Source organism: Poecilia mexicana, unplaced genomic scaffold (genome assembly GCF_051168715.1).
Source record: "Poecilia mexicana isolate PSO_F unplaced genomic scaffold, ASM5116871v1 scaffold_5, whole genome shotgun sequence".
Lineage (NCBI taxonomy): Eukaryota > Metazoa > Chordata > Actinopteri > Cyprinodontiformes > Poeciliidae > Poecilia > Poecilia mexicana.
Window position 1 is genome coordinate 12,333,248 of NW_028263374.1, and position 26,838 is coordinate 12,360,085.

The following is a 26,838-nucleotide window of genomic DNA, read 5'->3' on the forward strand; positions in this document are numbered from 1 at the left end:
AAAAAACAAAAAAAAAACATTTCATAAGTTGCAGAAAATTATATTTGTCACCCATTTGCTGATGCATCCCTTTTTTTTTTGCAGAGAATGAATGATTTATGAATGCTAGCATAGCTGATGTCACAGTCCACTTTTGTTGCCTTTTGAGATTTTACTCATTAGTCTGAATAATAACTGTCACTAATTCAAGCTGTTCTCAAATGGCTTTTTGAATAGAAAGAGAGGGAGAGAGCGCGAGCGAGAGAGAGGCAGCAATAGAGAAGAAGAAGAGAGGCCTGAGAGATTAACTCCAGTGAGCTCACTCTGAGAGGCCCAGGAACGGCTGAATATTGTTCTAGTGGTGGGGAGCTGGGGCTGTGGGGAGCTTGGTGGTGGTCGTGGTGGTGGTGGTGATGGTGGTGGGGAAGAAAAAAAAAAAATCCCTATGCAACCAGAGAAATGAACTTGATGCTCTCAAGGGAGGAGGAGTGGGGAGCGGGGGGACGATCGCAATTCCTTGCTCCTGACAATCAAAATTAGATTGGCCAGCACTGTGTCAACACTCGCCTCAGTTAAGGCATGACAGGAGAGGGAGGGAGGACGCCCTCCGTGGGTGTTTGAGAGTTTGCCATGTGAACTATGGAGACCCCACAGAGCCTTTCACTGACTGCTCAAGTCGCTCAAAGAAACGCACAAGCGCTTCTCATTGGCTGGCGCTGCAGCCGATGGCATCTCCTTCCTGAGATATGTGTCGGCTGCATCATTTAAGATCATTACTGTTTCTACAGTGTCCTTGTGACAGTAAAAATATCCTCACCAGAGGTCATAAAGGAGGAAAGAAAATATGTTTTTTTTTTTAGTACATTCAAGTGTTCTGAATACATAAAAATACGCAGAATAAAAAAAGAGATTATACTTAAGTGCAAGACTGAAAGAAGCCCCTCATTTCCCAGTTTGAAACAAAGAGCCTCCATCTGTTGTCATTTTCCTGCACATCAAGGCGAAGGGAAGTGAAGACTGAGCTGATCCAAGGTTGTGTTTTTTGGATGTTTGATCAGTGACCTGGATTATTTTGGTGTATCCAGCGTTACCACATTAGAGACAGAGAGCGTGCAGCTGTGTCCTCGTATGACCTTCCTGTTTTTTTTCACCAACCCCCCCCTCCCAAAAAAATAAAAAGACATCTCAAGAGAGCAGCCGACGACTCTGTCAGCGTTTCTCATCACAGAAGCAAAGCGCTCTCATGTTATTTACGTTTTGTTTTTATTTTTAATAGTTTATGTTGTGTTATTTCTTTTACCATCAGAGTTGATTGACAAAGGTAAAAATAATAATAATAATAATATGTATATTTCTTTATTTAGGAATTAAGGCTGTGAGAAAGCTGACAACTTTTTCCAGCAGTGAGGCAGATTTAGGATTATTACCAGAAACAGTGTGAGACAAAAGCTTTTGTCTCTCTCTCCTCCTTCTAATTCCTGTCGTTACTAAAAGAGAGACGTTCGACTGACTTTCAAGTATTAGCACACTGCTGTGAGGAGCATTGGAAATAAGTGGACATAATGTGCAAATTGCTGTGCATTGGTTAAGGAGGGGATCATCTCTTGAAAAGATTTGTCAGCTCACAAACTTTATTCTTTCTGTTTTTTAAAAGTGGACGTTTCTGCATGTTGTTGCTTTTCAGATTTTTCATTTTGTACTTTGAAACCATTTTATAGGGAGGCAGGATTTAGTCCTTATGTTCCTCAGCTCTGGATTAAAGTTACAGATTAGCATTAATCAGTAAAGAATGATTTAAAACAAGAGCCGACCAAAGGAACATTGAAATATACAAGATAGAGTCACTTGGCTTTTTATTATGGACTGAATTCAATTTGTTGCTAGCAAGTTGGACAATCACATGGCAGTAAATCAATGCATTTAGGCTTCCAGATAAAAATGACTTGGCAAAGTTCAAACTAAGCATAAAAGTAGGTAAAAAAGAGGATTTAAGTGACTTTGAAAATATGACCTGACAGGCTGGTCATTGTGAGTTTATCATTAAAAATACTTTAACACAAAGATATCAAGGAACTGATTTAAAAACTGCAGTTTATACAAACATGAAGAGTTTTGTCTTTTCGGAAAGATATCAGTGCATCTGCTGTGACGTGAACAACTCTGACTCAATTAATACATGTCAAAATTGATATAAATGTTAAATTATGAAACACAGCAAACTAAAGAACTACTTTACAAGTCTAAACCCAGAAGTGGAGTAAAATATTTATCTTTCCTTTTACCATAAACAGAAGTCCATCAAGGTAGCAATGCTTAATTTTTCCCTTGGGCTGATAAAAAAGTTCATTCCAACAATTTAATTCTTGAATTTGTTCACTCAAAAAATCTGCGACCATTGAAAGTTGTTGAGACTCAGAATAAGGGAGAGGTCTTTGGATATAAAAGCCCAACACCAACCCACATGTGATACCAAAACAAAGTAACCAGATGACAAGCAGCTAAAATAAAGTGATGGATGGATGGAATGGCATTCCCAGGAAATCTTATTTCACCGTGATGCAGCTGACAGACAGACTGAAGCAGGCGGTGAGGTGAATCTGTTTGAATGACCTTCAGTTCAGCCTTTGGGAATGTCGGTACCATACAACGTGAATGGACCGTGTTCAGGATGTTGGTACCATGCAACGTGAATGGACCGTGTTCAGGATGTTGGTACCATGCAACGTGAATGGACCGTGTTCAGGATGTTGGTACCATGCAACGTGAAAGGACCATGTTCAGGACCTCCACTGGGGATGTCGGTACCATGCAACGTGAATGGACCGTGTTCAGGACCTTCACTGGGGATGTCGGTACCATGCAACGTGAATGGACCGTGTTCAGGACCTTCACTGGGGATGTCGGTACCATGCAACGTGAATGGACCGTGTTCAGGATGTTGGTACCATGCAACGTGAATGGACCGTGTTCAGGACCTTCACTGGGGATGTTGGTACCATGCAACGTGAATGGACCGTGTTCAGGACCTTCACTGGAGATGTTGGTACCATGCAACGTGAATGGACCGTGTTCAGGATGTTGGTACCATGCAACGTGAATGGACCGTGTTCAGGACCTTCACTGGGGATGTTGGTACCATGCAACGTGAAAGGACCATGTTCAGGACCTCCACTGGGGATGTCGGTACCATGCAACGTGAATGGACCGTGTTCAGGACCTTCACTGGGGATGTTGGTACCATGCAACGTGAATGGACCGTGTTCAGGATGTTGGTACCGTGCAACGTGAATGGACCGTGTTCAGGATGTTGGTACCGTGCAACGTGAATGGACCGTGTTCAGGATGTTGGTACCATGCAACGTGAATGGACCGTGTTCAGGATGTTGGTACCGTGCAACGTGAATGGACCGTGTTCAGGATGTTGGTACCATGCAACGTGAATGGACCGTGTTCAGGATGTTGGTACCATGCAACGTGAATGGACCGTGTTCAGGATGTTGGTACCATGCAATGTGAATGGACCGTGTTCAGGATGTTGGTACCATGCAACGTGAATGGACCGTGTTCAGGACCTCCACTAGGGATGTTGGTACCATGCAACGTGAATGGACCGTGTTCAGGATGTTGTCACCATGCAACGTGAATGGACCGTGTTCAGGATGTTGGTACCATGCAATGTGAATGGACCGTGTTCAGGATGTTGGTACCATGCAACGTGAAAGGACCATGTTCAGGACCTCCACTGGGGATGTTGGTACCATGCAACGTGAATGGACCGTGTTCAGGATGTTGGTACCATGCAACGTGAAAGGACCATGTTCAGGACCTCCACTGGGGATGTTGGTACCATGCAACGTGAATGGACCGTGTTCAGGACCTCCACTGGGGATGTTGGTACCATGCAACGTGAATGGACCGTGTTCAGGACCTCCACTGGGGATGTTGGTACCATGCAACGTGAATGGACCGTGTTCAGGACCTCCACTGGGGATGTGGTTGTCATGGTTGACACACCTCTTCAATGTCCGGTAAAACACAGTTGTGGGAGACTTTGGTGTTGGTCCCAAATCAAAGAGAATCCGATTATCGAGGGATCACATCCTCAGCCTCACTGAAATATCTTGCAGTGTGTCTGCGGCCATCAGGTATTTTGTGGAATATGGAGTGTCTGGGTGACTTTAAATGCCTGTCCAATCCGGGTGCGTGTGTTTTTGAGCCTGCTCCCAGTTTGCGTTGCTCATTGTCACCAATCCTGTTTGTGGTGTTCATGGATTTTAATGCATCATCATGGATTAATGGTGTCTGGTTTAACATCCTTTGGATTGCATCTTTACTTTTTACGGATGATGTGATCTTGTTCTTGATCTGGTTCACGAGTGATGACAGATAGACTTAATGGGGATTCATCTGCGGTAATGCTGGTGCTGGTCCAGTCTGTTGTGGTAAAGAAAGAGCTGAACCATAAAGCAAAGCAAAGATTTACCACATCGTCTACGCGCCAACTTTCTCCTATGACCAACAGGATCCCGGATACAAGTGGCCGAAATCAGTCTTTGAGATGGGTGCCTCACCTTGGAGGTTTTGTGGGGAAGACCCAGAACTCGTTATAGGGACGATACGTCCCATGTGGCCTGGGAACGGGCAACCCCCAGCCTTGGGGACAGAAATGTCTGGGGTTTACTCCTGCACCTGTTGCCCTGTGACCCGATCTTGGAAAAGCAGAACACAAAATATGGATGGATTTTTGTTTCAAAGAATTTAAGCTGTCATGGAAGCTAAAAACATACAGTCGTGTTCATTATTCCACATTCTCTACTTCATCTGACATGAATGTACTTCTTTTAAGTTCTATAATGGCTGCAATTTTTTAATTTCACAAAGTAAAGCAAATGAATGAACATGTTTTAAAATGTTCTATTTTTACCAACATGTTATGTCCTTCAAGTTGGATTATAGTAATCTAAATTATTCTTCTCCAAGGATTTATAAACACACCACACAGTTTGACACTCAATCTACTTCACCCATCTGTCTTGCTAATAATCAGCCTCGACTATAATTTAGACCTGTTCCTAGTTTTGCCGGATGGTGGGAAAGGAAATCCCTGAGGGTATGGGTGGTCATCTTATTAGCGGGTATGCTTGCAGGGTCTGCCGGATGATGCAGAAACATGCCCCGGCATGGCTGCAGCTCACACCATCTGTGGCAGAGCCAGCAATTGTCAGCTCCAGAAGCAGATGGTGTGCTGGGAGCACAAAAGAGTGACAGCTGTCATTCACGGAAGCTGCAACCGAACTTCAGAGGAGAACTGTGTGCTTTGGTCAATGCAGGTTTGCACAAAAAAAAAAAAAAAAAAAAAAAAAAAAAGCATAAAGAGGCCACTGTTGCAGTATGAAACCATCTGTAGCAGCAGTACTTGAAAAGCACCAAGCTTGCTTCAAAATACGAGGATGGAAATCAAAAGTAAAGTCAGATTTTAGTTTTGTTTAATGAACAAAAGTAAATATCAGTTGTGCTGATGATCTACTCGTGTCTCTTGTCTCCATTTACTTTAATGTTTTCAGCATCATTAGCTGATTTGATCTTTCTTGCACATTTAGCCACTCTCAGCAGTAACTGAGCCGGACAAAAGGTGTTGCTGATGACTGCTGTGTACAGCAGCGTTTCCAGCAAGACTGGGCATTTTATTTTATTGAACTCTGAATAAAGTTCAAAGTTCAAAGTCTCTCTGAACTTTATGGCTATATTTCTCCTAAAACTCGGCTCCCAGCGGCCTTTCATGACCTGCTTTGTAACATATTCAATGTTGTACTGTACCTCTTTTCCCTCAACAAGCATCTAAATGCAATGAAGCCGGGTCAGAGTTCATCATGTTAGCAGTGAGGAGGCTCGGGGCGATGCATTCAACCGCTAACACTTCATGTTCAACTTGTACAACCGCTCCTTATGTGCCAAAACAATAAAAGCAGCCATCAATGCCCTCCCTTGTCTATATAGGGCGAGTATGACTGATGACGTGTACGGCACATTGATGCACTTAAGGGGCAGGAGGCTGTGTGAATGTTTGTTTATGTCGAGTGAGAATTTGTCAAAAGGTTTATGTCATTGCTGGCATCAGGCTCCTCGAGCTTGTACTGGGTGGTCTTTGTTTGCATGCGTAAAGAGCTTCGCTCTCACTCTCATTTGTCCCTTATTGATTCTCTAAATTAGGTTGATGAGAGGCCCTCCTATCAGGTGGCATATTAATTGGGTCAGACTGGATCTTATATGAAATCCAAATAATGGCAAACAGAAACTCCAACACTAAACCTTTGTCCTCTGAGCGCTCTCTTACACCAATTAGCCTCGCACTGCTTCCTGCCACTTCCTCCCACTGCCTGTTACTGTTGTCCAATAATAACGATGCGACTGGTGGTTTAAAGTAGTGTGCGTGCTTTTGAGTCTCTCAGCTTTGCAGAAATATGAACTTTATATTTAAAGTATGAAATGTTAATTAATTACGCTGCTTCTGGAACAACAAGAAGAAGAAGAAGAAGAAATGTTCAACATGTAAGGATCCACAGGACATTCAGATCTGTTAATATCAACCTTTAGTTTTCATTTTTTTAATTAGTGAAGTGATTGAGACTCAGCCTGACTCTGGACATTGTTGGACATTGTTTTTCTTGACTCATTTTCACTGTTGCATTGGGGATTAGGGCATCACCTGTGGAGTGGCAGATCAGTGTTGAGTCCCAAACTTCAAGAACTGGGACTCGCCAACTTGATACATTGATCCAAAGTACACCAGGAAGTTCACCTCTGAAAGATTTACAAACCAACAAAAAAATCAAAATGAAGGATTTGTTTTGGTCCTGCTAAAGTTAAGATTTCACTCCAATTGAGAAGTTGTGGTATGACCTCAAACAGACACAGTACAGAGCAAAATCAATTTTGTTGAGCTTTGCATCATGTTATAATGTTATTCCCTCATCAAAAACCTACCTGGACTGTTGCTTTTATTCTTTCATGCATGTTTGAGAAATCCTTGAATCTCCTCTGGCAGCCATTTGGGGGCGTCCACACTCAGCTCCTATAGACTAGCAGCAGCAATTAGCAAATGCCTTTGTGTGTCTTCTGAGCTCATCATACAAACTACAGCTGTGATGACGTGCTGAAGCTGGAGCGTCAGAAAGAGAAGAAGCTTCTTAAAGAGACAGAGTCCCAATTCAAGACATCATTTACGGATATGATCCAAAGTCAAATTATTTTTGATGCAGAATTTCCATAACAACTAAATATAAAAAGCCACTTGACTGTTCTACAAAATGTCACAATGTGCCTGGAAAATACCCACTTTAAATAATTGATGTCTTACTTTTAGTCTAGTTTAGTTTAGTGACTAGGCAGCTATTGAATTATTTAACATCCTAATCAACAGGCGCAGACAAATGACAAATAAGTAGTAAAAACTGTAGTAAACAACATATTTTCATATCTGGTAAACTTTATTACCAGATACAATCAGCAGCTGCGTTTCCTTCGATGGTCCGGCTGCTGACTTCACGAGAGTCATCTCTCCGTATGTGGAAGTTTGTTTTCTAAAAGTCCAACTTTAATCTCTGTTACTGTCAGAAAGGTGTTTTAAAACTGATTACTTTCTTATAGAAACACCAAAATTTGATTCCTTATAAGAATATCAATATTTGTGTGTCTTCTGACATCAAAACATTAATAAAAAATTAACTACTTCCTCGCATTTAATTACAAAGTTGTTTTAGTTTCAACTGTTGGCTTGAGTTAAAAAAAAGAAGGAAGTCACAAAACCACCACTTATCTGACTGTATATGTAAATATTTATATATTTCCCAAAAGTACTCTACGGTTTTGTTTAACACAACAGAGTTGCTTATTACACGTGGAGTAAAGTGAATTTATCTTCTCTTTGTTTTTATTCCTACTAAAGTAAAATCTTTGCCAAATAAGCACACGATACTGAGAAGAAAAACACAACGTAATGCAACCCACTTAAGCTAAATAAATGATTTATTGTACAAAAGAAAATGACAGTAAATAAACAACAAAAGGCAAAAATAATAATACAGTTATTCATACGCACATCCATTAAACTACAGAGATGGGGTGATTTCCTTTCTTTTTCACTACACAAAGAACAGGTATGAAGGGGGAAAGAGAGAGACACAGTTAGAAGCGGCGAACCTGTCCAAAACATGATAAAAGTTAACATTTCGGTCGTATTTACATAGATATTTGTTACTCTCATATATTTATATGAAAACAAAACCAAAACTCTCAGACATACAAGTTTAAAAACACTAAAACAAAACTCTCAACAGCTTTGAACATAGTCAAACCCCAGAGCTGGGCACAGCTATTATTATTATTATTATTATTTTTTTCCTTTGACCATGCATGACCGTCAGTCACTCTGTTAGCAACTTAGCCTGAACCTGAGAGCAAGGGGACCCTGTGCTTTACGTTGAAATTTTTGGAGGGGATGTGGCTCTTATGCGTTTTATGTTGACTCTGATTTTTCTGGAAGAAAAAAAAAATACTTGAAGACTAAAGTGAGGTAGACAGACTTGGAAATGCATTGTAAGTAATAAATAACCGATCAGTTGATGTTTTATTTATTTATTTTGTAACCACAGCCCCTAAACCAGCCTTTTCCTCCCTTTGAAGTGTTCTAGCATATTCCTGCAATCACAAAGGTTACGGCACATAACTTGTCGTCCTCTACTTTGGCTAACGATCCCTGGATACTCCCATTTTTGTTTTTTGTTTTTTTGTTTTTTATTTGAATGGCTGCTCTCACTTACAATACACAAAAAAGCAAAAAAAATAAAATAAAAATACAAGACAGATGACACGTTAAGTTAACAGTTTTCAATCTTTCTAACACAATAACAAATTAAGGTTGATGGGTGGGCCATTTCCAGTTAAAGCATTTCCATAGATCCAGACATATATTACACACATGACGAGTGGGAACGGAGGCCTTTAAGGCTGCCGTTACAGTACATCCAGGTTCCAGATCGAATCGAAGTGTGTGGGTGTATGGACAGGCCCCCGCTTCAGACAAAGTCAGGAAAGTCAGTGATGGTATCAAAAAGAAGTGAAAACTTCTCTACTTTATGGTTTATCACCAGAAGCATGAATATTTATTTTATTTTTTATTTTTATCCTATACTGTACAAGCTCTCTTGTGCTTGGTAAAACGCAAACAACACTTCAGCTCCTTACGCCATGAACGTCCCATAGTGCAAAATTTATTGTTGGTAAGGTAGAGTGCCCCCCAAAAGGGTTTTTGTAACCCCCTTTTTTCTTTTTTTTTTTTTAATATATACATATATCATTTATATATAATGTCAGAAGGCTCTCACTTTATCCAACAGCATAGTGCTTTCGTTTTTTTTATAACAAAAGGATATCTTTGCTTCGACATCCAGGAGACAAAGACAAGCTTCGAGCATACTAATCTACTCTGTTTAAGCACTAACATTATTTTCTCCATTGTGACGATGATGATGATGATAATGAGGATGATGATGATGAGGATGATGATGAGGATGAGGTGGATGGGGGCATTTCAAAATGCAATCCAATATGTTCTCTAAACAAAAGCTGGTTGTAAAGCCAGTATCTTGATCTTGATTTTTTTTTTAAATGTTGCAGACCAGGTGTGGTTTTTTTTTTTTGTTTGTTTTTTTTTGTTTAGTTATGGCAGTAATAACAGTTATAATAATTTTTTTATAACAGCAGTACTGCTCACTCTAGCATTGAAGAAAAAATGCTAACAACTCGGGGGTAAAGTAGCTAAAGCTCTTCTGTCGTTTAAGTGTTTTTTTTTTGTTACATAGATGCAAACATGTAGAAATAGGTTAACATCTAGAAATAATAATATGTTTCTCAGCTGTTTTACAGGGTTTTTTTTTTCATGAACACCGTGGGCGTGAATGTCACATTGATTTTCACGAATCGTTTTCACTTTGCAGGGTGAATCAATTATATAAAAGACAAGTTTAAAAACAACAATCAGGTGCACAAGTTTACATTTATTGTGAATTTCCTCAGAATTTACTGGCCCTGATATATCCCTACATTAATATTTGATTAAATCTCACTCAGCAAACTGTAGAGAAACTACATTGCTTCCTCTCGCCATAGAGCTTCTGGTAAATATCGGACCCCTCTTCTAAGCAGAATTGGCGGCGCTCATTTAAATTGGTTGTTTTAACCCAGAGTTTAAGCATAATTCATATATTTTCAATCCCAATGTAAGCCTTCTTTGTCTACTGCAGAACCAGATTTTATGCGTGTTTTGGATCTTTGTTCTGTTGCAACACTCATTTTCTCCATGTCTCAGCTCTTTGACCCAGTCTGCCTCTGTCAGAGGGAGGAACACAAGTCAGAAAATATCAGCACGACCCAGGAAAGACGCAAGCTAGTTTTAAATGGGAGAATGCAGGAGGAGCAGCGCCGCCTTTCCCAGTGTTTAACATCAACACAGTCTGAGAGGATGCTGACCGAGAAAGAAGCTCCAGATTTCTCACCTTGAAGCTGAATTTGCTGTTGCCCACATCTTATTTTTGTGAAAGATGAGAAAGTGACTCCAATGACAACATTTGGAGGGGTAAAGGTGATCCTTTCAAAAGTTGAGGAAACTGTACCGCCTGTAAAGCACGGTGGTGGCAGCATAATGCCATGGAGTTGTTGCCTGGGATAGAGCAGGCTAACTTTAGGTTTTTCAAATGGCTCGAACCGCAATACTGGAATGTAATAAAAATAAAATGAAAATAAATCACAGCTCCACTGATTGTGGTGAGAAGAGTGGTCCAATATTCTGACAGAACTGCACCAGAAGCTTGGTGTGGTTTTCTGCATCTCGGTAAGGGATATTCAGCTAAACATTAGTGTGTAAGTACACATTTCACCTATTCATGTATAGAAAATACATGGACAGGTAAAACAAATTAAAACTTTGGCACTTATTTGTGTGTTAATGATCGGAATAACGAACTCCCACGTTTTTACAAGCTCCAAATTAACACGACATCCACACTCATGGTGAGTTTCTCACTGTAAGCAGAACTGTGTAATCGTGTTAATTTCACTGTATGACTAAATATCTATCTTTAACCATCTCTACATAAGGAAACAGGGCTTTTATTACACGTCTCGGTTTAAAAAAAAATACAGCTGTTGAGTGTGATATTCTACTTTAATGTTGAAAAATCATGATCTTCCAAATCTACACCTAAGTTTGCATCTACATGATGTTTTCTTTTTAGACTTCAATGAGTTCAAATATTATCTACTTTTATTGAGACTTTATTTACTTTGGGGGACAGAATTTAACCAGTTTAACCTTTTAGCTTTTATTTATTTCAAGATTACGTTTCAAAGCTATTTGTAGAAGTCTTACTCTGGGGTTTTGCACAATTATTAGCAATTAATAATCATTGGTTTGGCTTTGGGTCTCGACAACTTTTCAGATCTCTAAACATCTGTAAACACATTTTGGATTTGTCCAAATTATTATTATTATTATTGTTATTATTAGATTTAATGCGGCTACTGAGTTGTAAAAATTGATGAATTGCTAAATGATTATGATCCTGCCCCCTTTTCTCTGCAAACACTTAAATGGATAAAAATATTTTCTGAATGTAAATGTGGAGCTGAAAATTAAATATATTGGAACGGCCCCTAAAAGCAGACGCTGCTTAATGAAATATACTCATGTCACCTGTCAACACATTCCACTAACCTGGACACTTCACAAAGATGCCATTAAAAAAAATCACAAAACTAACATGTACTCTATATTTTGCCTCACCGTCCTCTGAGGCTACTCCACAAGCAGACCCAAATCATTCATAATATACTGTATTTCCATCTTCAGTTCTTTTTTTTTGTTTGATTCTTGTTTCATTTATAACTTTTTTTTTATACAGTTAGAATCAAATTAATTACTGGAAAAAAAATGGAAACCCAGCAGGTTGTTTCTGTGGCAGAGCAAAAGTGAAATCTGGTGCCGAGGGGAGAGCTCCGTAGGGGTTTTGGGTGTTTTAATGAGGGCTGAACGTAAGTGTGTGTGTATCTCCTTCTGTAGCCTAAGAGCACCCACATCGATCCACCACCATCCCTGGGATCTTGCCGTGAATGATCTGCTGCTTGTCGTTGAAGTAAAGCATGTTAATCGGGGACATCTTGGTCGGGGTGCAGCAGGGCCCTGCGGAGCCGCGCGGGTTGGCGTGCTGCACCAGGTGGGTGTGCGGATACTTCTGCATGAACATGTACTCACACTGGCCGGAGCAGTAGTTGGCTTTGTAGCGCTTGGGGGCAATGATCCAATCCCAGCCGAATGCCTCGAAGTCCACGGTCAGCGGGTAGCGGCAGCAGCGGGACTCGGTGGAGTGCTCGTCGCAGTCCAACCCGAGGTTCCTCCGAGAGCGCTTGGTGGTCTCAAGGACCTTCACCTCCAGGAACGGCTGCTGGAATCAGGGGGAGGGAGGCAGGGAGGGCATGACAGACAGAATAATGGTTATAAGAGAACAACTGCAAGGTAACATACTAAAGAATGTGACTAACTGTTGATGTTTCTACTTTTATATAGTCTGTGATGGTCGTCCACTTTAGGGCTGGAGGATACGGCTGAGACATGGATCATGTGAAACACTTCATATCCATAATTATTGGTTAGCTTCTTGCGCTAAAACCACCTGACTAAACGTCCTAGAGCTTAGCTTGGGTTGCTAGGTGACGGGCTGAGCTTAGCTGGGGTTGCTAGGCAACAGCCTGGGGTTCACTGGAGGTTGCTAGGTGAGGGCCAGAGCCTTCTGATTTGTTTTATTTTATTTTATTTTATTTTATTTTAAAACACTAAACAAAAAAACGAACAGTTGTAGCTTTGGGGCTAGATTTTGTAAAAGCAACTCAAACATTTAATCATGGTTACAACAGTAGCCTGTTATAAACACAGCTAACGCTCAGTTGCAAAAACCCAAATAACTTAAAATGTGACAGACATTTTTGAAACCAGTCATTTTCCAGACACCAAAACATATGAACTTATTGCCAAAGAAAGGCTGAGTGTTTTTTTTTGTTTTGTTTTGTTTTAAGCGCTCAGGCTTTTTTTTTTTTAGAAGCAGTAGAAACCCAAATGAAAGTACAGAAGCATAAAAACTGTGAATTTTGCATAATAGGTGTAAAATACTGCCAAACTGGGGTTGTGACCTTTCCTGTTTTATCCACAGTACTCCTTTGAAATCATCAACATTTATCGGTTTGTAAAGGGTTTCAAATTCATTTTTAAGGCTTCAAAACTCCAGCAAACCAAAGTGAGAGTCATTATCCATAAAGAAGCAAAACATGGAGCCGTGGTAAACGTCCCCTGAAGTGCTGCTCAACCAAAATAACTCCAGAAGAACATCAACAGATCATACAGGATCTCACAAAAGACAGAACAACATCTTTCAGACTTTCCTCTGTTAAGGTCAGTACACATGATTCGATAATAAGAAAGAGACGGGGCATAAATGGCCTCAGTGCAAAACTATTGATTCTAATCCGAACACAAGGTTCATCTCACATTTACCAATAATTCCAGCTCTGAAAAGCAAAAAAAAAAGAAAAATATGTATCAGATTGGCTTAGTCAAAGTCCAGACTTAAATCTGATTGAGAAGCTGCGGCATGCTGGAAACAAAACAAAGGAAGAGAGAGAGTCAAAACTCGTTCAAAGTCACGTTAATTTCCAAACATTTGATATCAGTTGATGCTGCCAAGGAGGGAAAGACAGACATGTTTACTTTCCTATTGTGCCTGAGGAAACTGATCCCAAAGAAGATTTATCACTCAGAAACTACAAGAGCAAAAAAACAGCACCAAACTCCAGGTGTGAAATCATTCACATGTCTGTTTGGAACAGCCAATAATGAAAACAAGCACAGTGCAACCCATTATTGGACCTGGCAGTGAAACTTCACACCCATAAGTGGCAAAAGCGTCAGTAGCAGTAAAGTTCAGTCACAGGTCAACGCTGAATCACAAAAACTGGTCCAATTCCACCGTCCTCATCAACATGCACTGCAGAAAAACTCCCACCAATAGAAAACAATGGGATTATCCACCTAACAACAGCAGATTTACTTTTATACATGTGGATTTCTTCCCATTAAACCTTAAAAAAAGACATTAATTTAAAGATGGTGATAACAAAACTGAAAAATGTGTAATTTTTATAGATAAAGTATTTTTGCATTATAATCCAATGTAATGTTATTTTAAGGTTAGTATAATAAGTGATGAGTCCAACATTTAGGTTGATGGTTTCATTTTGCTTCTCATTCCCTTGCTTTCATTTGTTTTTAAAAAAAAACAACTTAAAATATATTTCCCATTCATTGGCAAAATTGACAAAATGTATAATTTAATCAATTCGTGATTTTTTGGAATAATCTGCTTTAGGGCTGATAGAATAGAATATACTTTATTGATCCCCAAGGGAAAATTGCTTATTTGTTGAAAGCTACTCCATCTTAGGTGATAAATACAAAGTTTGTAAAAAAAAAAATATATATATATATATATATATAAGAGAGAATAGTTCAAAATGACTAGATATAAACAAATAAATAAATACATAACAAGCAATCACATGCAATATACTAATCAATAAATGAGCGCAGAATCAAATTGAAACAATTAGCCCAGACCTGGACGTTGTAAAGCCTGACGGCAACAGGCAGAAATGACTTTCTGTGGCACTCTGTGGTTCACTTTGGCAAAATGAGTCTCTGATTCAACGGGCACTGACAGAAACTAGCTTTTACCCACACTAATGGCTCACTGTGTATGCTTGAGCTGACCTCTGACCCAGAAGGTCATCTGCAGGCTACCATAACCTTGACCTCTGGGAGCAGCGAGCAGATCAAATATTTTACTTCAGCATGTTTGTTTGACAAAGCCTCCTTCTGCCCTCAGTGATTCCAGCTGGGCTGCAGCGCAGCTCTCTGTGATGCATTCAGGAGAGGAAATAAGCTGCTGGGGTGAAGCCATGTCGGCTTGGCTTTTACTGTGGAAAATCACTCAGAAGATCAAGGCGTGTTTGTCTCTTCGTTCTTTTCTGGGTTGTTGTGTTTGGTGATATTATCGTACACACCCTCCTGTGTTTTGGATTTAATTATTGTCTTTGGTTAAGAACAATAAAGCACACTGCTGTGCGCTCAAAGGGCAGCGGTTTATTGGCCAAGACACCAGAGCTGACCTCTAATGTTTTCTGGAGATCTGACCCAAATAACCACTTGGTAAATATTTGGCGTTGCTTAACTAGGGTAAGTGGCCTACATAATTCAACAAAGATGTTGTATTTAACTGTCAGGTTCAGTAACTCGAACTAGATTAATGGCTCACCGATGGCTTTTGCTTAGAGGCCGAAGTTTGAACTCATTTGCGCAGGCCCATTTATCATGCTGGAACCAGAGTTTCACCATTTATAAAGTAGTCTACAAATGCATCCAGCAAAACAGATTGTTTTCTTCATTATTCATTTGAGAGGTAAAGCAAAAAAAAAATAAAAAAAATCTACAGGATAAAAAAGAAAAAGGATTTTAAATAGTTTCTATCCTAAACAAAGAATCTGTGATTTCAGTTTGGTTTACTAAGAATTTAAAATAGACTGAAGACTTAATTTATCTCTACAAAATGACAAAACATTTATAAAACAACCTTTTTCCAAGTTCAAGTCAAGTCTTTTAGCCTAATGTTTCTAATAACCAAAATAAATATTTTGTCATTTGATTCATGCCAACTAGACCACTTAAATTTATGTCAACACAAAAATATTCCTTCATTTAGGCTGTTTTAAACTACTGTGCATTATTCTGAGCTGTAATATTCACTAAACTAAAATGTAGAAAAGGGTTTACCATTAAACTACTGGATTGGAAATTATGTGACTAATGTATGACACATGAGCCACTGCTATGCGAGGCGGTTGGTAAATTTACACACTACAAACAATCATGCGAATAATCTACACAATGTTTTCATATTAAATGTTAACGCTACATAAGAATATCCAATGGTGTCACAACTCACAAGTCAGTAAAACATTTTAATCTAAATAAAATGGCAGAGAAGCGTGAAGCAGGTCAGTGTGCTAGCTTCACTTTGACGACTAGCTTCACCCGCATGAGTGAAGCTAGCATGCTAGCTTCTCTTTGACAGCGTGGACATGTGCAATTTCAATGTTTCTGTTTCAATAAAACAAGGCGACCCACAAACCTGCTCTGACGGACCGTCAGCCCAGTCGGTGTTTAAATCAGCTAATCATGGGGGCCACTTACTCGTAAAATAAACATCAAGACTGAAGACATAAAACGTAATCTTTGCTCTGTCGGCTGGTGGAGCTGTTGTCAGTTGGTTGCCACGGAAACGGAGTAAGGTGGGTTTTAGTTGTTCTTCACTTTCTTGTTACTTTTCCCTCTTTTTGTGGCACGATGAGGCCACTGTAATTTCTGAGAGTGTAATAATAAACGACAAAAACCGAACTGATTGCACCGCACGTTGGTACACGATGTGTATAGCAGTCGTCAAAATGAACGAAACATTTCACGAAGTTTTGAACAAACTGAGGCTCCTACAGCAGCAATCGTGTAAGGTAAGCTAATTGTCCAGTTAAAAGGTTAAATTCACTTAGTGCTCTTGCGCTTTTTGACATAAGTGACAGAAACCAAACTGCTTATGGACTTATGTCTAGGTGCAATAAGTATTTTATTTATATATTTTATTTATTAATTCATGTTCTAAGCTTTGACTTCAGCCATTTTTTAGATATAAGATATATTTCTTATCTAGAAATTAGATAAGAAATAAGACCATTTTTGGGACAAACACAAGCTCATCAAATGTCAACAAATAAGCAATTTCCCCTGGGGGTTCAATAAAGTTTATTCTATTCTGTTCTGTTTTATTGAGAGTACTTTTTTTGATAATATCAATAGAGTTAAGAGTGGCCATTATGTCAAACCTTTAAATGAATAAATCAGTGTTTTGTGTTTTATTTTTAATACCTGCTTTCCTTTTATAGGAGAATTTATAGACTGTGGCTTTATTTCACCCAGGCTTCAAAGCAAGACAGAGTCTTTGAAATTCAAACTCTAGTCAAATAAAGTGTCTTTAAACGAGAAAGTCCATGACTTAATGTTTTAGAGTTCCAGCTCAAGTCCAGCCCTGAGTCTTTAAAGCATGAATTAAAGTGTAGAGACCTTAAGGAGAATAAGTCCAAACCCAAATGTTTTGAGTGAGTCTGTAAAATGCAGCTCCAGATTAATAGTCTTTAAAGTCCAAGTCAAGTCTCAGTTCTTTTGAGCAGGAGCTAATGCAAACTCTTACTCAATTAGAAATATAAATATGGTTTATGGTCAACATCTAAGCTTTCTTTGAGATTGTTTGACATTTTATCGTCATAATATCAGAAATATGTCAGACTGTCCATCTGTCCTTCTCGTTGTCACAAGATAGAAATGAAGATCAAATCATTTAAGTAGTAAATTTGGATTTTCATCATTAATTGCAGCCTAGTCTCATGTGAAAACATATAACCTCATTAAGAATAACTATAATAATCTACAAGATGAATGCAAATGAGCCATTAATTAAAGATGTATCTTAACCCTTTCATGCATGGTGGTCACTACAGTGGACAGCTGTCTAAAAGCCATTTTCTTGTGCTTCTTGTGGATTTTTATGTTATAAATGCACACAGACCACTGAAGTGGACACTAATGCATCATAAAATACACTATCAACTACTGGCCATCAGCTGCAAATACAAGAAATTATTTTTGTTAAATCCAATATGGCTGACAGACAAAAAAAAGCATGCTGATCGACCCGGTCCCTCCTTCTACTGTAGACGACTCTTTCAGGTAAAAAGAATATTGTAAAGAACAATACTACTGATGTATTTTTCAAATAACAACTTTGTATTTGTAGAAAATTACAATTGATCACCTAAAGAAAATAAAATAAATTCTTCTTTACAAAAATTTTTTCCTACCTGTTTTTTTATGCCTTAAGAAAATAAAATAAAGAATTGGGGGGAAAAAAAATCCTGACACAAAGGATCATAATTCATGCATGAAAGGGTTAACTTCTGAGCAGGATGGAGCCTGCCTGTTATTTATATAAAAGTGAGCGGCAGTGAGGCCCCTCCCTGCTGTCCGGCCCTGGGGACAGGTCTGAGGATCCTTACCAGCCCCTCCTCCCCGGGTCGCAGCGAGGTAACGGCCAGGTCATTGCCGCTCTCGTCAAAGGCGTTGATGTCGATTCCCCAGTTGGTGTGGGGCTGCTTGAACCAGTTCTGCAGCACATGCTTGAAGTCGATGCTCTGCCAGTGGCCGGCCCTGGAGTTGAGCTCTATCTTCAGGGAGCGGATGCGGATGTGGCGGCTGCCCTGCTCCGTGACGGGCTTCAGTCGCAGGATCTGCAGGTAGACGGTGGAGGTCTGCTGCAGCGGCCGGAGATACACCCACAGCTGAGCCTTCAGCACCTTGGTGAACATCAGCTTGGGGCTGAACTTAAAGAAGCAGCAGCTGGGCTTCCCGTTCACCTGCACCAGGGGCTCCGCTGCCAAACGAGAGAGAGAGAGAGACCTGCTTTTAATTGGCAAACTATGATGAAACACTCAAAGTGTAAATTATTATCAAATGGGGCTAATCTGGCAAATAAATAGAAAGTTAACCCAGGCTGTTTGCAAACATGAGGGGAGCGTTGATCAGGAAGTCAGCCAAGAGACGGATGGTGACTCTGGAGGAGCTGCAGAGATTCACAGTTCAGCTGGATCACTATTAGTTCTGCATTTCACAAATTTTATCCTTATGGAAAACCAAAAAAACAAAAAGCCATCGTCACCATGTTGCAAACAAAGCAAACATGTGAGGCCGAGTTTAAACTCCTAAGCCTCCATGAATAATGGCATGTCTGTCAGAAAGCTAACACTCCTTTTAATTTAACTCCATCCTCTCAGCGGATCCTCCTCCATGCTTTGGATTTACTTTACTTCTGCAGGGATAGGGAGGCTTTTCAAACCGTATGTGAAAATGGAACGAAATGCAGAAAAACTGTTGTTAGGAGCAGCAGAAAACCTGAGACTGTAAGCTGTAAGGTTTACCTTCCAGTAGAACAGCAGCCCTTAACATGCAGCCAGATGTTTTGATCAAAATATGGTCCAGTCAAAGTCCAGACTTGTCTCACATTCAGAATTTGAAGCAAGACTTAAAAATGTATGTTTACCTATTATCTCCACTCTGAAAATCAGAAAATAAACACTTGACTCACTATTTTTCTATTTTTCTTCACAATAGTTCATTGTTTGGCCAAACAGTGCAAAGCAGTACATCATTATGCAACCCAAAACAGCAGAATCCATCCACCCATTTTCTACATTAACCAGTCCATCACAGGACAACACCCAGGGATTAAAAAAAACATCCACACACATAAAATAAATTAGACTTACAACTAATTCACAACCTGCTTTCATGTTTCTGAACTGTGAAAGAAAACCAGTGAACATAAAGATATAAAAACATGGAAACTCTTGCACAGCTGTCTGAGCGGCATCCTCCTCTATAAAACTGTGCAGGAACCGTTAGCGACGTTGTACGATGTGTTTTTCCCACTGCACTAGTGTATCTGCTTTTCACATATAGATGATAAACACAATGCAACCATGAGATTCTCCTCAATAACTGGAACCAAAGATAAGATGTGCAAAAAACCAGCATTAAAATAATTTTTTTTTGTTAAGCTAGCTTAATTTCACAACGAAATAGTCAAGAAATGCAACACAATATTCATCCAGAAGGGCAAAAGTTAAAAAAAATTACAATCGAAATATTTTTGTATTTCATGTTTTACTTTTTAAGTTGATTAGAACATGTATGATCTCTTTATCAGTATTTCATAACTTTTCCAGGGTAAAACTGTAAGGCAACTCCAGGGTACATTTTGCTCAGTCACTCTTGAAAAATGCGAACGACAAGAACACATATTATTAAATTGGAGCAGATGTGTGCAAATCTTAAAATGCTTAGTTGTAACAGTAAGAAAAATATTTATTTTTTTACCCAAGCTACAACCAGAGAAATAATTAAAAAGGTTAAAACAATTGAAGCAGCGATTTAATTCCTGAGCTTCCTGTGAGCTGAAAAGGTTGTGTGGACGATTTCGTCGTCCTATTTTCTGTTTTACTTAAATGCAACAAGTGTGAGATTTCAATCACTAAGAGCAAGCAAAAAAAGGAAAAGTTTTAGTTTTTGGAGGTTGATATTGGAAAACAGTAATGTATATTATTGACAACACTAAAACAATAATATACATTGTATATTATTGTAAAATACTGCGCAGTATTTTGTCTGTCTTCTCACAGGCTGCTGCGTCACAAGTACACACTGCCTTGTATTTTGGCCCGTTCAGTCGGGGAACATTTGTGATTACTTTAAGATCGGAAAACAACCATTTGCATATTAAAACAAGAATCAGTAATGGTGGCCAGTGGCCAGATGGTAACCTTCGATTCCCCTGGGTCAGCACTAATGAAATGGACTACCCTGAAATTACATCAAGCAGAAATAAAACATCTGAAGTTTTTCTATCCATTTTGCCCCTCCAGTGCCTGCCTTTTGTTGGAAATTAATTAAGGGTGTGAATTAAGAGTTATGCTGGTGGATACTTGAAGTTCACAGATTTATTTCTGTCGTGATCCGCGGCTGTGATTTGTGTCAGATCTGCATATGGTTCATTTGCATAGACCTCAATCTGATCTAATGTTATCCATCCTTTGAATTCAGACATTCATTTCCATGTAAAGTGTTCGTTTATTTAGGGAAATGTATTCTGTATCTATCTAGCATAATAATGTGGCAACACAGTACAATGGCCTTCTTCTTCTTCTCAGAGAACATTTGATTTGGATCAAAACACACACAAAAAAAAACAAGAAGAAGAAAACAAAAGCAAAGCTGAGCCGTTTATTTTGTAAAGTAGTTGCTTTTGATAATCCCATTAAAAAGCGAAGTGAAATCTGCGCGGATCTGTCAATCACGGTTTAATCCGAGGTTGCTCAGGCAACCTGCAAATGCTTCCTGGGTCAAAAGGTTATTTGGCACCTCAGTCTAGTTAAGAAATGGGATCAGGGGTCAAAACCGTCAGCCTCTTTACATCTCGGGGGTGCCGTGGGGGGGCAGTTCTAACAGCCAGATTGAGTTTGAAGGTCAAGGTCAACCCTATGGCGATGGTAATATGTCTTTCTTCACATCATGCCTGTTCGCTCAAAGCCTTTTAAAAAACACAACACCATTATTTCAGCCACGTTTTGTTGTTTTGTTTTGATCTGGGTGGAGATTCGCCGGCCAATAGTGGATTGTTTTTCAGGACAGAACTCGGCATCCAGCTTTTTTTGGTTGTTTTCTTTTTTTTTTTTTTTAGCTAAACAAGTACTTGAAATATGGGCATCCATTCAGGGATATGAATTCACCATTCTGCACTGAATAAGGGCCAAACCCGGGACAGACGTGGCCCTTCAGCCCCTACCTCCAAGCACAGTCATTAGTGAGTGTAAATTATACAGTGTCTCACGCTGGACAAACAATATGTCAATGTTCTCAAATGTTAGCGGGTTGCTGAGGTCGCGGCAATTAACGTGGCCGGTGTTTGTTCATCAGGACAAAAACCGGGAATTAATGATTCTGCAGTTTGCTCTTGGTTTTATACTTTTGGGGACTGGATCGCCTGCAGCTTTTGTCGCTTTCCCCGGGTTCGCAGAAAAAAGGAAAAAGGCAAACGCCGAAGAGACGGAGCGGTTCAGCTCCTTGTGAAGGAGTAACCTGAGAAAGCAGGGCCTGTTTTGTAGTAATCCAATTCAGGTCCCCGGTTATTAAACACACCTGCTCCACATATGAGCTATGTCATGTTAAACAATGACTGCATTGATATGGGAAATCAATTTGTGCCTTTATAGATCCTGTAAACGCACAGGCTGGAGGCACAGATGAATGCCTGCAGCTTAATTGCACCCCACATCTTGGAGGCGCATGCCACTCGTGGCAAAAGAGCAACGTTAGCTTGTAAAGAGAACCGGGGGAACATTTGATCCTCACGTCTGAACATGCTCTCTTTTACCACAAGAACATACATTCAGCCAACTTTTTTTATGGCTTAATTTCCTGCTAAATTTGTAAAGTTACAGCTCAGTACTTTAATACTTTTATTTGGGCCGTTAAGCAGCATGTTCAGCACCACCTGCTGGATCAGCATAATCTCTCTTCTGACAGGATATAAAATGTTTGCGTCATAATTTTTGTGGGCAACATCAACATAGAGTCAACGTTTCATCCAAAAGTGTCAAAAATGCCAAACGGCTGAGGTAACTGAGACTGAAGCCAGCACCATAACTATTAACATCATTATTATCATCATTAAATGTATTAATACCAACAAAACAACAAAGGCAAACTTCCTGAAAAAATGTTGCTAGCAACTAATTTGAGGTCCACAAAGCATCAGCTTGTGGCCACTGAAAATCTGAAAATTGTAATTGTATTAATCAAATCATGAAATAAGACTTTTTGTGACAGCAAAAGGAGTAGCTTTTTTCTTTTTTTTTTTTACTGATGGCATGCACTTGCTTTACTTAAAAAATGAAAATGAAAAGCAAAAGGACTGAGACTGATAGTGGTTATTAAAATAAGTCAATTGTACATTTAGTGCAGCCTGAAAAGGAGTGAAGACTGATGGATACACTTATAAATGCATTTAAGCAAAGTGACTGTTGCTTTTTCAAGGTAGCAGCTGACAGATTATGCTATGCTGAAGCAAAACTACCAGAGCGAGCCAGGAAATAAATACAGAAGCAGCACATCGTTATAAAGAGTTCAACCAGACAAAAAGATAAACTTTTTGGTGTCTCGTTATCACGAAAGGGATTACTTCTGACTTTTCTAAATAACACTCAAACGTCCTGCAAGGTGTTGCCGTGTTACTGTTGTGCTAAAAACAAAAACAAGCAAGATATAAAACTAAGACACTTTTAGAATTTCTTCAGGCAAAAGCTCCGGTCCTGTTGGGCCAAACCAGGCATATCAGGTAGAATACTGGGAGTTCAGGAAATCTGAGAGGGAAGTAACAACTTAGATAGATCAGACCAGGCCTCTCTGAAGTCCACAAAGGTCCAGCTAAAACTCTCCTTACTTTGTCACCAATGTCACACCTACACATATGTCACTTCCTACTTCTATTTCATATCTGTAAATATGTTATTTCTTGCTCATTTGCTTAGACCACACTACGTTTTTTGCACCAGTGAAATGCATAAAAATGATAAAATCTCATGTGAATTATATTTCACTTGCATTTTGTTATCTTAAAACATTACTGGAAACATTGTTTCGACGACCTTATTCTCATTTGTTTTGGCTTTGGTCCTGATTTGGATCAGTTGGCAATATGACAGAATGAGACCCATGAGTGATTTCTTCCTGTTAAAGTATTTATCAGTCAGTTTTCCTTCGTGAACCATGAAAATAATACAGAAAGATGAAAGCTATCAAAGCAGATATTGAAACTTATCCCTGCCAGGCAAGAAATGACTGTCAGCAGCTATAAAAGGAACCAAAACTACAAATGCAAAATGGGGAAGCAACCATCAGCTGTGCACTGAGCAGGTAATTACTCATGCTGTTATCTTTTGACAGGTAGAAAGGACGGGAATGTTCTCAAAATCCCTTCCTTGTGCAGTTAAACACAGCTAAATTTAACACTTTAGTAGCTGAAATCTGTCAGCTTCACTAAGTCATTGCTTCTGATGGATGATTAAAAGCCAAGACAGTTTTATTAAAGCAGCCGGCATTCATGTTTAAATGAAAACATAATTTTAAAAGTGCAATACCAACTTCTGTAAATGTACATTAAATCAGGTAAATCCTTACTCTTAACAACACGACATAAAATCTCAGTAAAAAAAGTCAGAGCAAGTCTTCCTGACTGCTTTTCCTTTCTTTTTTCCGCCAAAGGAGCCGATTTGTTTGATATTCCTCCTCAAGTGTCTGCAGCCTGCTTCATTGTTGCAGCCGCTTATTTCCCAGTGGCATAATTGCAGCATATGCAGTGCATGAATTTTACTGCCAACACACGGCAGGCCTGCAGGTGGGCCTATCAAACATCTGGTTGACTCCCTGGGTACCTGCGTTCCATAGTTAGCCTCCTATACATGCACGCAAGGGGAGGCATATAGAATATAGGGGTTTTATTCACAGCGCCATCTGTTCGTTTTCATACAATCACAGCCCATTTAAATGGTTTTAGCTGTAATGTCACTGAGGCGTAGATGAGAACGGAGCCAGTTAAACTGTTAAAAACAGATGGATGGGGGAAGCTGAGTAAAACAATGAATCTGTCAGTTCAAAAAGTGATAAATTCTGTTAATTAACTATTAATTAAAGCAGTTTTTCCACAAGCTTTCTCACTGTTTACGTCACGCTGGCTGTTGCAGGGGCAAAATCTTCTGATTCTGTCAATGTTTCTCAAGTAGCCCAATGAAAACCAAAGAGGAAAATAAATGAGTGTCAGTGTGAACGATCAAGTGGCTTCTACCTCAAATATATCCACATCTTAGAGCTGCGTTATCCACGCAACTGAAGTGCAGCGCGATGCAGTTTGAGCAAAGTTTGCATGGCACACGGATACGAAGGGAAACGCCGGGCGAAAACAATCAGCTCAGATGGTGCAGGGAGGGAAACTCTTTTGTGAATGCCCAAATGGATGATGCATAATGGCACAAACCTAGATAGGAGTTTCATTTGCATATATATTTATAATTTCTTTTCTTAATGGGAAATGCAAATGTGCCATTTTGCAGCAAATGTGTGTGTTTGGGACTCTTCGAGTTGAATAAATGTGACTCTAGGGTATCCCCACGCACCTCGGCATATTAATCATCGTGACACGTTCACGACCCTTCTAATAAGACAGGGGCCACGGCAAACCCCCTCAAACATCCCATCCAGCCCCGGCCCCGCTCCCTCTTTGTCTCTCAGCCGGTCCCCAGGGAGCGGAAAGGATGGTGGGGGAGGCCGGGCTCGGGCTGAGGGCGGAGGGGGCGGCGGGGCGCAGCGGCTTGTGTTTGTGTGTGTGTGAGAGAGAGCGTGTGTGTGAAGTTAGACCCCTTCATTCAAAGGTCTCCCTCGGGACAACGGCAGGCACAAGACTCCTATTAGGACTGAGCACGGTAGCCCCCCAGGAGCAACAAAAGACACCTCCTAATGCTCCCTGTTCTAGCTCAGTGAACACGCACACATGGAACCAGGCAGCCCCACATAAACACACAACACACACGGCCTCCAAACTGCTTCGGCGGCGAACACACTCCCCGCTCATTGTTTTTAGTGTTACACATGTTTGCATTATGAGCGCGTTCGCCAGGCAGCGGGACGGGAAGAGCAGTGAAGTGCGATAAGGTGGACAGCTGGACAGCACGAGGCATGCCGGGTGTCGCTGCTGCTGTTTGTGTGCGTCCACACATGCATGCCAAACACAATGTGGGTCTGTGGCAGCCAGAACCTCTTACGCACTTTACATATGCTAATAAATGACGAACACTTCCAAATGGTTTTAATTAAGCTGAATTTACTGACAGCACGGCTGAGGAGGCCGTTGGGTTTTAAGAAACGGTGTTTATTTTTTGTCAAATTGACTTAATTTTTTTTTACATTTGCATTCAGTTGAACCAGTTCAACCAAGAAGTGAGCAAGAAAATGAAGTAATTTAGCTAAAACCAGCAGAGTTTTGTCGTGCATATGTCTGATCTCTTCTGTGATGTTTGTGCTGCAGTAACAAAATGTGAATTTAATTTTGGTTTCAAATGTCATGCATCTTAATCATGCATGAATTATGATCCTTTGACTCAGGATTTTTTTTTTCAAATTTTTTTATTTTCTTAAGGCATAAAAAAAGGTAGGAATAATTTCTTGTAAATAAATAAATAAATATTTTATGTTTTTTAATTGATCAATTGTAATTTTCTCCAAATACAAAGTTGTTATTTGAAAAATACATCAGTAGTATTGTTCTATAGGGGTTATCTGATGTAACAATATTTTTTTTACCTGCAAGAGTCGTCTGGAGTAGAAGGAGGGACAGGGTCGGTCGGCCATATTGGATTTAACAAAAATAATTTCTTGCGTTTGCAGCTGATGGCCAGTAGTTGATGGTGTATTACATGATGCATTAGTGTCCACTTCAGCCCCTGTGTGCATTTATAACATAAAAATCCACAAGAAGCACAAGAAAATGGCTTTTAGACAGCCGTCCACTGTAGTGACCACTAAAGGATTAAAACTTCTGCATAACTAGTAACGAATCTCAATCCTGAATTTGATGCAGTTGATTATAAACTGTAAAAATGAACAGAGTGCCAATAAAGATTACATGGCATTCCTCAGGGCTCCATTCTCAGTCCATATTTATTCATAATCCACTCGGCTCAGGTCACATGTTACCTGATTAAACACAACCTTAGATTCTTGTGTCGTCACATGACCATAATAAATTACTGAGTCGGCGACTGGAATTATATTTATGACTTTATTTGTCAGAATTTCCTCCAACTTCCTGCAGAAAACACAGAAGTCATTGAACTGACTAAACTCCCTCAGATCTTGGGTGTTAACATTGACTCTAAAATATTAAATCAGTCTTCTGTCATTCAAAACACATTATGGGAATAAACAGTTTCCTGACACATATAAACTGGTAATGCTTTTATTTTCAGTAAGTTAGATTACTAAAACAGTGT

General features: G+C 39.7%; 1 protein-coding gene across 2 annotated transcripts in view; it reads right to left on the bottom strand.

Annotated features, from left to right (window-relative positions):
- Positions 1-7,986: 7,986 nt before the first annotated feature.
- The window catches only part of gdf11 (growth differentiation factor 11), a 29,472-nt gene continuing 10,620 nt past the window's right edge, over positions 7,987-26,838 (bottom strand). The window contains exons 2-3 of one of the 2 annotated variants that reach the window (XM_015004208.2): positions 18,241-18,614; positions 7,987-12,473 (exon numbers count right to left, since the gene is read on the bottom strand). In XM_015004208.2, coding sequence (XP_014859694.1) covers positions 12,096-12,473; positions 18,241-18,614 — 752 coding nt within the window. In that variant the 3' untranslated portion in view covers positions 7,987-12,095. Of the gene's footprint in view, positions 12,477-18,240; positions 18,615-26,838 lie in introns of both variants that reach the window. The other variant, XM_015004207.2, reaches the window with a different exon arrangement.